Raw genomic sequence first — 15,905 nt, forward strand, 5'->3', positions numbered from 1 at the left:
GGGTTACTAACACCATCAAAGAGAAAGAACCAGCTGAATAAATCATAAATACTCCACATCCAATGTCTCTCATAGCATACTTCATAATTCATCAGAGTTGAGTTTTCTGCGGTGCGTCCATGGAAACAGTGATTACATCTGAGTCCAGGTCAGGAGGGCTGGTTTAACACGTGCTCACTCAGCACTGGGACCACAGCTGTAGCTCTAGGTTCTGCATTAGGTCTTAAGTTCATATCACAGGACATCAAGAGCCAGGCGTTTAGACTAGAGGTACTCCTAATGAACCCCCTCACATCGCCAATTAGCTACATGCTCATCTCTAGAAGGTTACGCAGGGCAGAGCCCTCAAACAACACCTCCATCATAAGCAATTGGTTATAGTCCCTCGTTATGCATCTTTTTTAATATTCAAATCAGCACATCCTCTCTTAGTTGAATGTGTGTATTACTGGGTTTAAAGGTAAGACAGGCATAACACACTTATGTTGGTAATACAGTGTCAAAAGTATCAAAACCCACCCAGATATGAACAAATACTAAAACTAACATCTTGATGTATCAGAACTAGTATAAGATCACATGATAATATTAAAGCCACACAAAATGTGTCTTTTCATTTTAGTTGTGTTTATTGCTCTGATAAACTGAAAAAAGCATGCGTCCTTACTGTGGGCAAGCTTGCATCTCCACAAACCTGACTCGTATTTGGCCTGGAGGAGCGGCTTTGTCTGCTTGCTTATCGCTTTGGCTGTAATGTTTCACAGTATGGCATAAAACACATCTATCTTCATGGATAATGTTCTGGAGTATGGTTCTAACTTTGTAGGTGACGTGCCTCTTTCAGAAAGTTACATACTGTACCTTTAAAGATCCAATATAATGCAAAATTGACTCATGAGAGATTTAAGCCATGTTCTAATGCTGTTACCGCTTCAAAAACAGACCTGGAGTTGTGTTTTGTTTCATTCACACATTATTAGTCTGTCCACATCTCCAAAGTTCAAAAAGCTCTGTTCCACCTTGTGATGTCATGTAGTGGTAGTTTTCAAGTTAGCTAGCTTTTACCTTTTGTTCAGTAGAGATTGTCATTTCCAGGCCTGAAATCATCCAAATGATTCTAGTGAAGGTGCATGGAGTTTAAAAATACAGTGAAGCACTTCCTGTATTACCCCATGACATCACAAGGTTGAGTGGAGTGTTTTCTGTTTGAGAGAAGAACTGAGCCTAAATATGCAGGTTTGTGTGTGTGTGTGTGTGCATGTGTGAATGAAACAAAACACCACTCCAGTTTGGGATGAGAAAACAACATTGTAACATAGATCAGAAAATAGCATAATATGGGCCTTTTGAAAAAACTTCAATATGGTGTTGATATCATTGGAGGAGATGGTCCAAAGCACAGCATGGTTGCTCATGTATGCGCACACGCACAATTTATGTTTACGAGCCCTGTGTTGTGCGCGGAGAGGATAGAGGATAAGAGGAAAAGGTAAATAAACTCTGCTCCAAGACTCAAGGTGAATCCTCACTCACCTTTAATAAGGACTGTGACAGAGACAAAAGCCTCGTTTCTTGTTTGCTTTGCTCCTCCACACTGTTGTTTAATCCATAAACTCACAGAGGAGTATGTATCACAGCAGGACTCATATCTGACTCAATGTTTAAGAAATATTTCATGCCCCTGGAAATATTTTCTCTGCTAAAGCGATAGCTCTGCTGAATGACATATAAACAAAGAGCATCTCTGGGCCGTGGCTCGGTTCTGTTGTGTAGATGTGAGTGTGGGCCATTGAACCCCACGTAATCATGCTTAAGCACGGCACAGCAAGTTCTAGTGTGAGTGCGACCTTAGTCTGTCTTTATTTTTCATCAGTCTGGCATTTCAGTTGAACATAAAACATGTGGACAGGAGTCTGAACAAAAGTTTTTAGGCTTCGAACTGCATGGACTGAGTCCAGTGTGAGGCTGCAGCTCATAGTGCGCTCAATGTGCCCAGTGCACTGGAGCCAGGGGGAACAGAGGTTCTGGGAACCACTGACATGATTTGGACACAAGTATCATGCACCAAGTGTCAAATGCAGGTTAGCCCCAAGTGTCTTTATAATAGCTAATGCCTCCATTGAATCTTGGAGAGAAGCAGCATGTAATCATAATGTATAACTAACTGACAGAACTTAACTATTGTGAAAAATGTGTTAGCTGATCTAATTTACCTCACATTACAGAAAATGACTTCTGCTTTGTTCAGAAATGTACAAATCAAAATTAAGAATCTTATTCAGGCTAATTAATGGCTTACAAAGGTCTTGGCAAAATTTTTTCGACTATTGATTACTGCGAATGGGGTCAAAGGGGCGCCATCAGAAATCTTGGCTAGGGCACCAAAAAAGCTACGCACTGATTGTATTTATTAGTAGATTAAAGCATTGTTTAATTTATACATAAACAGACAAAAACTCCTTCAGTGTATTGTGACATGGGAGAAAGAAATGTTACTTTTCAGTGTGTAGTAATAATAATAATAATAATAATAATAATAACAATAATAATAATAATAATAATAATAATAATAATAATAATAATAATAATAATAATAATAATAATAATAATAATAATAATAATAATGCATTTTATTTCTAAATCCCTTTTAAAACATCCAAGACACTGTACAGAACAAGTTAAAATCATAAAAACTGGGGAGAAAACACACAGTACAATACAAAACTGGATAACGGTGTGGTTATGTGGTGTAGGATTGTCTAAACTGAGTGAGTTTTGAGTCGTGATCTGAAGAGAGGAAAGGGGTCGATGTTGCGGAAGTCGGGTGGGAGTGAGCTCCAGAACTGCTGAAGGCTCTACCCCCTATGGTGATGAGATGAGCAGAGGGAACAGAGAACTGGAGAAAGGAGGAGGAGCAGACAGGGTGAGAGGGAGTGATTCTGTGTTTTATTGGAAGCCAATTAATTTGTTGGAGGGTGAGGGTGATATGGTGAATGTAGAATGTTGAAGGAGCTGTAGTATGTGGAGGGATTTGTTAGGGACCAAAGAGGAGAGAGTTACAAAAGTCAATCCTAGAGGTGAGACTGTTGATAAGAATAGCAGCAGTGTGAGAAGCACAGAGACAAGCACGGAGGTGAAAGTAGGCAGAGCGAGTGATATTATTGATGTGAGAGTGGAAAGAAAGGGTCCTGTTGAGGATGACACCGAGACTCGTGACCTGGGGGAAGGAAGAAGTCATTGATAGAGATAGAAACACTGTTGGATTTATTGAGAGTGGAAGAGGTGTCTATAAGGAGGACTGTTTTGGAGCTGTTTAGTTGGATGAAATGGAAGAGAACCAGGAGTTGATCTCCTGCGGACAGAGGGGAAGGGAGTGAAGTGGAAGTGATGAAGAAGGTTTAGTGGAAAGGTAGTGCAGGGTGTCATCCGGGTAACAGTGAAAGTGAATGTTTGTGCTTACGGAAACCAAGTGGGAGAGTGTGGATCATGTAGAGGAGGGGCCCTAGGACGGAGCCCTTGGGTGCACCAGCGTAGATAGGGAAGATTTGAAATCTGTGAGGTTTAAGTTGAATGAATTGACTGTGAGTGAGAGTGAAGTGAACCAGGAGAGAGCGGTGTGAGAGATAAAGATAGATTGGAGTCTGTGAATAGTGGTTTGTGAGATGGTGTTAAAGGAGGAGGTCATTAGTGATTTTCAGAAGTGCAGTTTCAGTGCTATGGAGAGGGCAAAAACTACATTGAATGTTCTTAAATATCATTACTGATCAGATGGGTTTGGAGTTGAGATGAAACAGTCTCATCAAAGAATTTTAGAGATGAAGGGTAAGTTAGAAATAGGGCAAAGGTTGTTGAAGTCATTCGGGTCCAAACTGGGTTTTTTCAAAACAGGAGTGACAGATGCAGTTTTGAGTGATGAGGGGACAGTTCCAGAGGTCAGGGAGGAGTGAATAATATTAGTAATAAAGAGGGCAAGTGAGGGAAGACAGGATTTGAGGAGAGCTGCAGGAAGAGGGTCAAGCTGGCAGGTAGAAGTTTTGAAATTGAGAATGGGCTCAGAGACGACTTGGAAGGAAGGGAGGGAGAAGCTTGATGAAATTAGGTGTGACGAGGGGGAAAAGGTGTCAGCTCCAGACTCTGCTGCTCTGCTTATCAGGTGTTGATGGATGGTAGTGAGATTGGATACAAAGAAAGACACGAGTGTGTTACAGAAGGCAGAGGAGTGCAAGTGGTTAGGAAGAGAGTCCAGGGGTTTCGCTATGTTAGAGAAAAGAGTCTTAGAGTTATGTTGATTAGAATGAATCCCACCAGAGTAGTAGGAGGTCTCAGTCCTGTGCATATTGTTGCTGGATGTTTCCACCATCCAGCCACAATATACATATATAAATAGTGCTAATGAACACCATTGTTCAGCCACCATTAAATTTGTAATGTTTGCTGTAAAAATGAATAGTACAATTTAAATGCATATGACAGGTTAGACTTCATCATAAGGCCTATATTGAATTTCTAGTCTAAATTGTTTGGTAAGTTATTATTAAACAAAAATAAACAAAAACACCTTTATTTTGTTAAATGAAGGTTTAAACCAGGGGGCTCCAACCTTTTTACCCCAGTGAGCAACTTGTACAAAACGAAAATATCAGAGAATTTCTCCTGTCGCAAGAAATTACGTTGATAAAACAGTGATAACAAGCATTAGATTGAATAATAATATTAGTGGTAGGTAGAGACATGGCCATTTAATAAAAAGTTCCAACTGCATGCTGGGTCCAAAGACAAAACAGCAGAAAAAAAGAACAGATTCGCACTGCAGTTTTTTGTAGCTCCCAGTTTGTTTGTTTTTTATTATTTTAATACATTTATTGTGGTGCTATTAAAATAATAAAACATTGGAAGCTCCAAAGAACTGCGTTGCAGATCTGTTCTTTTTTTCTGTTCGTTTTATAGTGGGCTAAGTTAGGCATCTAAAGCATACATTTACAATGGTCAAAGACATGTAAAGAATCGAAATTGAATTATTTAGCATAATATGCATACTTGCTAAATCCTTTGGGGAGCTACTTGGAAAGGGCTGGAGAGCTACTGGTAGCTTATGAGCTTTGTTTGGCATTTGGGATGGAATTCTTTGTGTTGATAACTGGAGATATTCTATATACAACCAGCCACTTAACTGATGTAAAATTATGATAGGTTAAGTATTTAGCACAGGTACTATCATCAAGACATCATCAGACAAACATGAAAACCTCATGTCCACTTTAACTTACCCTTTTTATTTTTACAACATGTTGATGAAGGTTTTTTTCTTGATCTTTCTGTTGCATACTCTTGTTTGAATATGAGCAGCTTAAATACAGCTCTGTACAGCTTGTCTGACTCCAAAATGTTTTTTCAGCACATTAATATGTTTGCTTGTTCTGTTTGACTTAAATAAAGAATTGATGTGAATGTAAGTAAATAAATGTGCTTGGTGCATTGCAGCAGTTTCACATCAGACAAAGTGACGACTTGACAGCTCCTACTGTGCTATGCTCCATAAAACAGCATCAGTCATACAAAAACAGCATCTATTTGTTACTCCTGAGTGTAAAGGGCCTATATTTTACAACAATAACTTATGTGAGGTTTAAACCATCTTATAAACTGTTACTTCATCAAAAACATATCTGGAGTTGTGTTTTGTTTCACACATATTTGAGTAATCCTGCCTACATCTGTCTAAGTCTGTCTACATCTTCAGAGGTCAAAATGTTCTGTTCCACCTTGTGATTAGTAGTAGGTTTAAAATTAACAGCTGTTTTAGCCTAAATGGAACTCAACAGTAACAACCTTCTCCAGTTACTCTGGAAGTACATTTTTCATTAATTTTTTCTATAGACTTTTCGAAAAATTCAAATATTAAGAGGTCAAAGGCTGTCACAATCCGCACTTTTCCGTTCCTGGTTTTGCCTCCTGCCTTGTTTCTCCCTCCCCCACCGACTGGAGCCGGAGCTGGGCTGATTCTTGGCTCCTCCCGCGCTCACCTGCAGCCCATCAGCGCAATTACCTCCACTTGCCGCCGTGTATAAGATGGACCGGCTCAAGACACTCGAGGCCAGATCGTCCGCGTGTCAGCGTGACTACCTAGCTATCTAAAGCAATTTTGTTTTGTCTCCTTGCTTCTTTGCTGTCTGGATTTTTGTGTGCTGCTCTCCAAATTACGTCTCCTGGTTCCTCCCGGCTCCTGCGCTCCCAGCTTCATCCCCATCCGACCTCCAAGTCCTGGTATAGTCCTGTCTGGTTCTGCACTCTGCTCCCTGCGTCTCTGGACCCTGCTCGCTGTCTCGGTTCTGCTCATCCTGACTCCGCCTCTACTCATCCCGCTCCCAGATCCCGGCTCACGCTCGGTGGCTTCTTTGGACTCTGGCCCGCTCCTAGCCCCCTGTTCCCCGTTAAATCTACCCATTGCTTTGTTTCACTTTTCACAAACTGTAAATAAACACCGTAAAACTTCCCCGAGTGCTGCATTGTTTGGTCCGCTCACCCTGCCTTTACGACAAAGGCATTGAGGACACTAACAAGCTACATGGTAATTAATATCCATGATGTCTTTTTTTAAGTCTAAAAAGCACATTTAAAACACAAGATTCAGTGAAATACTTAAATAATGGTCAAATTTGGTAAATAGTCACATTTATTAATAGCACTTTTCCACCTTCAAGTCACTCAAAGCAGAGAGCATCGAGGAACCACTCACACATTCATACACCAGTGTACACAGATACTGGGGGCAAGGGGGCTTAAGTGTCTTGCCCAAAGACACAACAGCATTCATCTGTGGAAGCTGGAATCACACCACCAACCAGGAGGTCAGTGGATCTGACCACTCAACCAATTTTTTTTTTCTATCGGGAGCAGGATTCGAACCACCAACCTTTGAATCAGTGGAGCGATTTATAAAGTTTCAGAAAATTATTGGTCTTGTAGTCATTTGTTACTGCATAGTTGATTAGCACTGATTTTCAAACTTTTCATATATATATATATATATATATATATATATATATATATATATATATATATATATGTATATGAATTTTTTTTTTTGTGGAAAGTCTACAGAAAAAATGTATGAGAAATTTACTTCCAGAACCATGGGATGGGAGGTTACTGTTGAGCTCCATAGAACTGATTTACTGTACAATACACTACAATAAACATACTTTGTTGCCTTCAAAAAAAGTTCTTTGTTTTACCTTTTTTCAGTTTAGATGCCACAGAAAGGCACTGCAGAGCCTTACGTGCTAACTAATATCCATGACTCAGTTTTCAAGTCTAAAAAGCACATTTAAAATGAAAGATTCAGCGAAATACTTTAATAATGGGCAATGGTCACTCATACTCTATCTGCTGGTGCTCTAAGGAGTGAGGAAGTTTAAATAAGGCTAAAACAATTGCTGTAGCTTCAAAGTTTAGCAATCCAGGGCAGCAAATTATTCAGTTGATTCCAGTGAAGGTGTTTGGTGTTTAAAAACACAGTGGCTTCCTTATCATCTAGATAACATCACAAGGTGGATTAGAGTGTTTCGATTTCAGAGAAAAACATGGAGGGTTTTTGTGTTAAAAATGTGTGAATGAAACAAGAACACAACTCCAGGTATGTTTTTGACGAGGATACAATATTATAACAGATCAAAAATGGTGTGAGAGTTTCAAGTGACTTTTCATTTGTTCAGAGTCTGTCTTAATGATATTTGCATTTATGTAGAGTCAACACAACAGATGCTTAGTCCCTCAGTGTGTGCATAGAAGAGCTCATAAATTATCATGCATATAATTGAGCAGACAGGGAGATATTTATTAATGCCAGCAGGTCCCATGGGTCCTCTCCTCCTACTTTATTGTTGATGTCCTTCACTTTTTAATTAAGCTTTTTATGAAGTGAGATATATGAAGCTTATATCCATACAGACTAAGAGACGTTTGTGAAAAATAATGTTGAAAAGTCATAATGTGATGGAAAGTCATTCATATTACTTTTCACTGGCCCCTATTCAAAGTTAGACAGACATACAGACAGGTTAACATTTGCCAAGAGTGCATTCATGCTAATACTTGTCATAGCACATACCTGGCAAAAATATCAAAAATCTAAAATTGTACTGTACAAGTAAAACCCATAAGTAGGCAGAAAAGCTATTTCTAAGTAAAATTAGTTCTTCTTTCTTCTATCCAAAACGCAGCCTCACAGCAAGCTTGTAGTTTTTAAGATAGCTTTCCAAACTTCTTCCACTCACCTTCAGTCAGCAGTCACTTGTTGCCTTGTAGACACTCATATGTTCTTATCCACTGCAGAGTGATGGGGAGAGTTCTAGGTCTGTGCTTTTAACCCTGGCTATTTCATCCCCTGCTGTCTTTGCTCTTGTCTTGTACTTCTTAGAGAAACATAAGCAAACTCTTTTTCACACTCCACTTTATTAAACACTGCCTTCAAGTGCCCAGGGCGTTTTACTTGAGAATAAACTTTAAAGTGCTCTATGTAACATTTCTGCTTGTGTTCATATTTTTTTGCACAGAATGGCCCACACTGTGGCATTAAGCTTATCTGTGTGTGTTTTTATTGCTCAAAAATGGCTTTAAACATGCATATGAGTGGGGTTACGTCTGAACTGAGGGCATTACATGCTTTTCTACACTGCAATGTTTATCACAATTTAATTGACAACGTTTGCGGTAACGATATAATAAACAATATAAATTACATTAAACTTCTTTTTCTTTACTCCTGTGCTAACTTGTAACCTAAATCAATCAAAAATCTGTCTTTATTGAAGCAACAGAAACAGAAACTTTTATTTTGATGCTGATGCCAGTAAGATGACAATGAGAGCAGAGCACATGCCTACTTTGAATAATAAATAAAATCCCTAAGTTAGCTCCGCTTTATAGTTAATGCTAGCTGCTTAAGAGAACTTCATCAGCAGGCAGACTACAGTGTTCAATTTAGTCAAGGTTCAGCTTTCACACCACCAGCCCATTGTCTGTCATCATTAGTGTTTTTATAAGTAGCGGAAGCAGAGCCAAGCATTTCAAATCATCTAACATTATCACAGCGGTATCTTGATATCTGATATGATCTCGAGCCTCAGTATTGTTCCTTCTTCTAAATAAGCATACATTATTTCACTTCTGTTTATTAGTGTATGCCCTGTACACTGAGCTATATGCATATTGCTATTTTTGCTGCTATCATTTCCTCCAATTATTGTGCATTCTGTCATGCGTGCAGCATTACCTCTCTGGGACCTTTCTTCTCTCTGTGGAGGAGATTAACTTTAAATTTCATATTCTATAGCTGTCAAAGTCACAGTCAACAACCATAACTCAGATGCAGGGCTAAAATTGTAAGAAATATAGCTAAGGCAGTTACTGAAAAGTATATGAAGAGATAACTCCTGGAAAACAAGTCTTGAGGGAGAAAGTGGGGTGATTTCATTCAGAGCACACACCTCATTTAAAGCTTTTCCTGAGCTTCGTCGGAAAAGTCCTAATAAGAATGGGACAAACAGTCTTGACGTGCTTTTTCCTGTATCCTTGTGGACACCACTGTATGTGTGTCTTTTTCATTCAATTAACATTACAGCTGTAGTTGATTAAAGACAGGACTTGCATATTAATTCATCGATTAAAAAAGGATTGTGGCATGGCACTGACAAAAGCTCTCACATTTATGTATACAGTAAAGTAAACTGCAGCTACACAAAATGAATAGGCAGATTAAACTGTCCAGTCATTCCCAAATCTTCAGATGCCCTTTTATGTCTTTTGTTAAATGCATATAAATCCTTATAACGTTAATAAAAATATTAGTCAACTAATACAAAATTTGCTCAACTAAGACACTGACTGATCAATCGACTAAATGACTGAAGGACCACAGCCCCATTTTCCACATATTACTTTTGCTTCAGAAGGTGGTTTAATTCTCAGTATTTTATTTAAACGTTCCCAGCAGACTGAGGAGGAGCAGGCATAGCAGAGTGTTGTAGTTTCACAGATATGGATGAAAGCAGCAGGGAGGCACCCCAGGGCTCAGTGATGGGACCGCTCTGATAAATGACCCGTCTAGCACCCGTAGTGTCTTCAGGAACTAGAGCCTAACGGCAGCAGGGGGGCAATGAGTTTTGGAATCACCACGGCAACCTTTACCCATCTGCCCAGTGACCTCTGCTGCCACCCTATATCTACGACGCACAGGTCTGATGAAAATGACGGTAAAGTAATACAAAGGTTAGCTGGTGCCAGAGTGTCTGAGAGGGTTTTCTTATAGTACTGAAATGGAATATTTACTATGAGGAATTTTGTCCTCCGAGCTTTTTCATTTTCATTTCTGAGAGAACAACAACCTATTACATGTTGGTATGCTTTATTCTGGCTTTTTAATTATACATCCTTTAAACTCAATACTGGTATCCAAAATTCATCTGATTCGTAAACAATTTCATAATTTAGGGTTATACAACTGAAGGTTTACTGTGTAGCTTTTTGTTCTGGTAGGGAGAATGCTTTGTTTTGAATGTTTCACTATATGGCATTAAAAATTTATCAATCTTGTTTTCCCCCCCATATATAAGTTGCAAACATGCATTCTTACTGTGAGCATGGTTGCCTGCTTGTCTCCATGGAGATAGATAAATTTGAAGCCATCCCATGCTGTGGAACTTTTCATGAAAAGCAATGACATTTACTGGGAGACAAGTAGCAGACCCTCCACCCGAAAAAAGTATAACGTAGTGCAACTTTGAAGTATTAAAGGTCACATTTTCCACCAGCTTTTTCAGTTCTGATATTGCTACTTACATTTTTAGTATATGCCAATATGTCAACCAGGTTATAGATATGTATTTATTTATACTTGAAATTACTTGCCCAAAACTACTCCACATGCGTTGTAAAGCTGTTATTTATTCAACTTCAACTGACTATGAAACCATACTCAAACATTATGAAACTGTTTGAGTCACCAAAGCCCAGTGAACTGCCTCAACAATCTGATACTAATTGATACTAAACTGGATATCGAAACTAGATACTCATTTGAGTAAGTAAGTAAGTATCAATACTACAAAAAGTCTCATTAACAGGACACAATTTGAGCTTTCTTGAAGTTTTTGTATGATTTTGAGCTTAAAGGTCCTTTACTGTATTACACAATATTGACACTTATGAGTTTTAAGCCATGTTATATTGTTGTTACCTCATCAAAAAACATACCTGGACTTGGATTTTGTTTCATTCACACATGTTTGAGTAAACCTTTATTAATAGTCTATCTATATCTCCAAAACTCAAAATGCTCCAATGCACCTCGTGATGTCATGAAGCAATAGCTTTCATGTTAAGATACCATTTACCTTTTGTTCAGTTGGGATTGGCAATTCCAGGACTGAAATGATCCAAATGATTCTAGTGAAGGTGTATGGGGTTTAAACACAGAGTGGAGCACTTCCTGTGTTACCACATGACATCACAAAGTGGAACAGAGAGAACTGTTTGAGAGAAGAACACAACCTAAATTTGTAGGGTTTGTGTGTTAAACATGTGTGAATGAAACAAAACACAACTCCAGGTCTGTTTTGATAAGGAAACAGCAAACAGCTCTTTAATCAGAGCAAATATAAGGCCTCATGCTAAGATAAAGAAAGTACTATTATTTTGTTTTTGAAAATTACATTATATTGCAAAAAAATGAAAAATTATTATCTTCAGCATGACATTGTAATCTGCATCAAGTATTGTGTGAATTCCTTCGTTTCTAAATTAAGTTTTAAATTTTAGTATCATGACCACACTACTCCCACCATACTTGCGTCGCATGACTCTTGTGTCGCATGATTTATTTATATTGCTCCTTAGTGAATGAATGTAATTGCTGTCTCATCTTTATCCAGCTCTAACACTCCATATAAAATTGCACCCATGCAGTGATTTAATATTGTTCATAAATGGTGGCATATACCTGCATAGCTCTTGTGCTCAGCAGTGAATGTAACTTGCTGACGCTGATTAACCTGACAAAAGCTGTTAGTCCACCTGTCATCACACATAAAACGATTTTATGCTCTCACCTCTACCAAGGCAGCACTTAAATGCACCTATCAACTATGGTCCAGCACATTTCAGATAATTAGAAATGAAATGCAGTTGCTGTGTCCATCAAAGCTCCAAAGTTTCTCAAGGGTAACCTAAGCATATTTTAGAGTGTATTGCATATGAATTTATATCTCCAGGAGATGTTTTGATGATGAATAATAGATGTAGTTCTTGAAAAATTAAAGGTCTGACATGCATTATTTAAACATTTAAAAATAGTTTTGGGCATCTTATTTTGCATTGTATAACTTAAAGAAACAGTATGTAGCTTGTGTTCTTACTGGTTTAAAAAAAGTTACTACAACTGAACCTGTTTTGCCAGAGCCTTAACCTGCAGATAGAGACATACACAAGTGTTTCTCGTTCTCAGTTTATGGACAGGCCTCATGTGAAAGCTCAGAGCCTCCGGAATTCACTCACTGAGCTGCAGAGGCTGCACTAGCACTGATTCATGATTGTCTGCAGGTGCTGGGGTTTAGGTAGTGACCATTCAGATCAGAGAGATACATTTTAGGTTTAAACCAACTTTAAATTTCATAAACATGGCCTATCAATGTTCCCAGATATGTTCAAATTGAATATAGCTTTTACTGGTATAATTGTAATGCTGTTTCATTTTTAATCATAAAAACATCGGACATGATGGTCAAGTTGCTTGTTATAATTTGGTGTGATGGTTCTCAAGACAATTATATAATCATAAAGCAAAATGAGCCTTTCATCCACGTCTGATTTGGGTTTCAGTCAGTTTCAATGCTGAAATGCAGTTGAAACCTAAAGAGACTGTCTCTGATGTTAACTGTCTCGGTAACTTAAAGATTTTTTTTTTATTATTATAGAATGGGAGACGTAGATGTGTGGGCTGAGCATTGGACAGAATCGTACAGGAATCGTAAGGAGTCTTTGAATAGGGCCCGGAAGAGATTGCTAGATTACTCAAACTCGCATGGACATATAAAACCAGCTCAGGCATGCTTTTAATGAAGGAACAAAGTTATAACATGGTAGAAAGCAAAAAAAAAAGAAGTAGATTTTGTGTAATACCCCCTCTTTGGAATACAGCTGAAAGATATCCTGTCCTCTATCCAAAATGACACTGTGACTGCTAGCATGCATAAAAATGCAGGATTACTCAAGCATTCACAAACTAAACAACTTTAGATAATGTAGCAAAATTAAAAATGTGAGCTATCAAATATGGCAGCTGTGGAGACAAATGCAATTTATTTGTTCTTGGATTTAGATGTTTAAAATCTTCTCCTGACAGCTCTCCTCCTGTAATTACATTAGAGTTGCTTCAATGGGAAACACTGGGAGTTTGTTCAAAGTTACTTCCAGGCTGCGTCTGAAAATAGCTTTTGCAGCAGTTTTATCACAGTCTCACTGAAATCGATCTTCTTCCTTCTAAAGCTTGTTCAGTGGTTGTTTAGAAAGTTGTAAGTTTCTGTTACTACAAAGTTCTGAACTAAGTATTGGTTAGATTGAATACAGTTTTGTTTTTGCCAACTAATGAGTTATATAATATATCTATGGAATATAGGGATCGTGCCAGTGAGATTCTTATATTCCAACAGATTCTTTTTTTCAGACCAAAATTTAGATTGTTTTCATTCCTGACCATTTGAACTGCTCACTTGTACGTGATGTTGCTGTCTCTTCAGCTGATTTATACAGGTTTTAGCACTTCCTACAGGAAAGTGGCACCATCTCCAGTCCTACTTCTTAGGAAATGGCATGCACACAAGCAACAAAACACAAAGCAGAGCAGGAGCAACTCAAATCGGCAAAAGAGAGAACTACATTATGGACTGGAATGGAACAAGCATTATGGGGACAGAGGACAACAAGCATCGTCGCTGGATTAAGGATGCAATTTAAATATGAAAACATTCTCATGAGACCATAACCCGGAACGAGGGGGCCTTTTTACTCTCACACATGTCCTGAAGAAATTGGACTGCAGGTGGCGCTGTCGCCCTACTTCCTGATAGGAAGGCAATACCAAAACCTGTATAAATCAGATGAGCAACATCACATGACCACTGTGAAGAAGACCGTTAGTGAGCAGTCCAAACTGTTAAGTATGAAAACAAACTAAACTTTGGTCTGAAAATAGTAGGGATGGTGCAATATGATTTTTTTTGGCCAATACCGTTATCCAATATTTGTCATGCTGTTGTGGTTGATAAGTGATGTTATGCTTATTAAGCAAATTTATGTGAAATAATACTGACATTTAGAAATTAACTTAATAAAAATAATAACAAATGTATTTAACTGGGATATAAAACCATATTTTTTACTCATTTAGTCTGGTCCAAAAGACAAATCTGATGCACTGACACCTGGGCACAAAGAGAAAAAATATACATACTAAATGTAAATGTTCAATATAGGACCAATGCTGTTACCTGGGGAAATCCTCCAACACTGCTGAATCGATATATCCCTATCAAAAAGAATCTGTTTCTTTTAACTACTTACAATTGCTTATAGAAAAAGATTTTGATTTATAATAATATATCCCCTTCAACTTCTATATTTGCTTAGTTTCTTCCAAACCATTCTCTTCAAAGTGACATTATTATTTCTTCCTAGTTGTACAAATTTAATACCAGTTTTTTTTGTTTGTTATTCATGCGCAGGTGTTCCGGTGGCCGATTGCCAGTCAGTTGGATCAAAATGAGATGCTGGAGATCCAAGTCTACAATTACAGCAAGGTCTTTTCCAACCGGTAAGCCCCACTCGTCTGAGCCAACACTAACACAATCCAGAGCAAACTGTTCACACCAATAAAGACTGACACATCAAGCTGGGTTTTCAACTCGGGGAGCATTACCGCTTTTCCCTTGCAGCATGGTTGTAAATTGAATACATTTGGCGGGTAACAGATTGCAAGGAACCCCTGAACATACCAGAGATTAGATTAATATGTCGCACTACAAGCAGGAAAGGCAGCGACAAAACAACATCTTCAGTAATAGTCACATTAGTCACTTGCGTGCTTTTAAACAGTCCAATCAAGAACAAGCGCAGTTTGCTAAAGGCAGTAAGAACATGGATAGTTAATCTGAGCAAATACAGTATCACAATTTACGCGATGTGCTGTAATGTCTTCCTACTGTGTAAGTGGTTTTCAAATCAAATATTTTATGATCATCTCCTAATGTATGTCATGCATTCATTGACTTGGGAATCCTATTATCTTTATCTGATTCTCCCAGATTACTGACATTTAGCCCAGCAGCCAATGATTAATAGGTACTTTCCCTTGTATTTCATAGACTGTAATTATGTGATGGAATTTGCAGCATTGAAAAGGAAGCTTGCTCGCTTCTGTCAACAGAACATAAACAGACAAAACATTACAGGTCCTATATAACGCAAAATTTACTCTTGTGAGCCTTCAGAAAACATACCTGGAGTTGTGTTTTGTTTCATTCACACATTTGAGTAATCCTTTTTATTAGTTTGTCTACATCTCCAAAGCTCAAAATGCTCTGTTCCACCTTGTGATGTCATGAAGTGGTAGTTTTCATGGTAACAGCTCCTTTTACCTTTTGTTCAGTAGAGATTTGCAGTTCCAGCACTGAAATCATCCAAATGATTCTAGTGTATGGAGGTGTATGGAGTTTAAAATCACAGTGGAGCACTTCCTGTATTACCACATGTTTTGATAAGGAAACAACATTATAACATAGATCAGAAAATAGCATAATATGGGCCCTTTAAAAACAAAAACTTTAAAAAGTTGCATTCAATCCAGAGTTTCA

The 15,905-nt window shown here is 38.2% G+C and overlaps 1 protein-coding gene across 1 annotated transcript in view; it reads left to right on the forward strand.

Moving 5' to 3' along the window:
- Positions 1 to 15,905, forward strand: part of otofa (otoferlin a) — a 155,381-nt gene that overhangs the window by 25,020 nt on the left and 114,456 nt on the right. Inside the window, 1 exon segment of the mRNA XM_055232387.1 lies at positions 14,778 to 14,866. Coding sequence (XP_055088362.1) covers positions 14,778 to 14,866 — 89 coding nt within the window.

The sequence above is a fragment of the Periophthalmus magnuspinnatus genome, chromosome 24, assembly GCF_009829125.3.
Source record: "Periophthalmus magnuspinnatus isolate fPerMag1 chromosome 24, fPerMag1.2.pri, whole genome shotgun sequence".
In the NCBI taxonomy this organism is placed as follows: domain Eukaryota; kingdom Metazoa; phylum Chordata; class Actinopteri; order Gobiiformes; family Gobiidae; genus Periophthalmus; species Periophthalmus magnuspinnatus.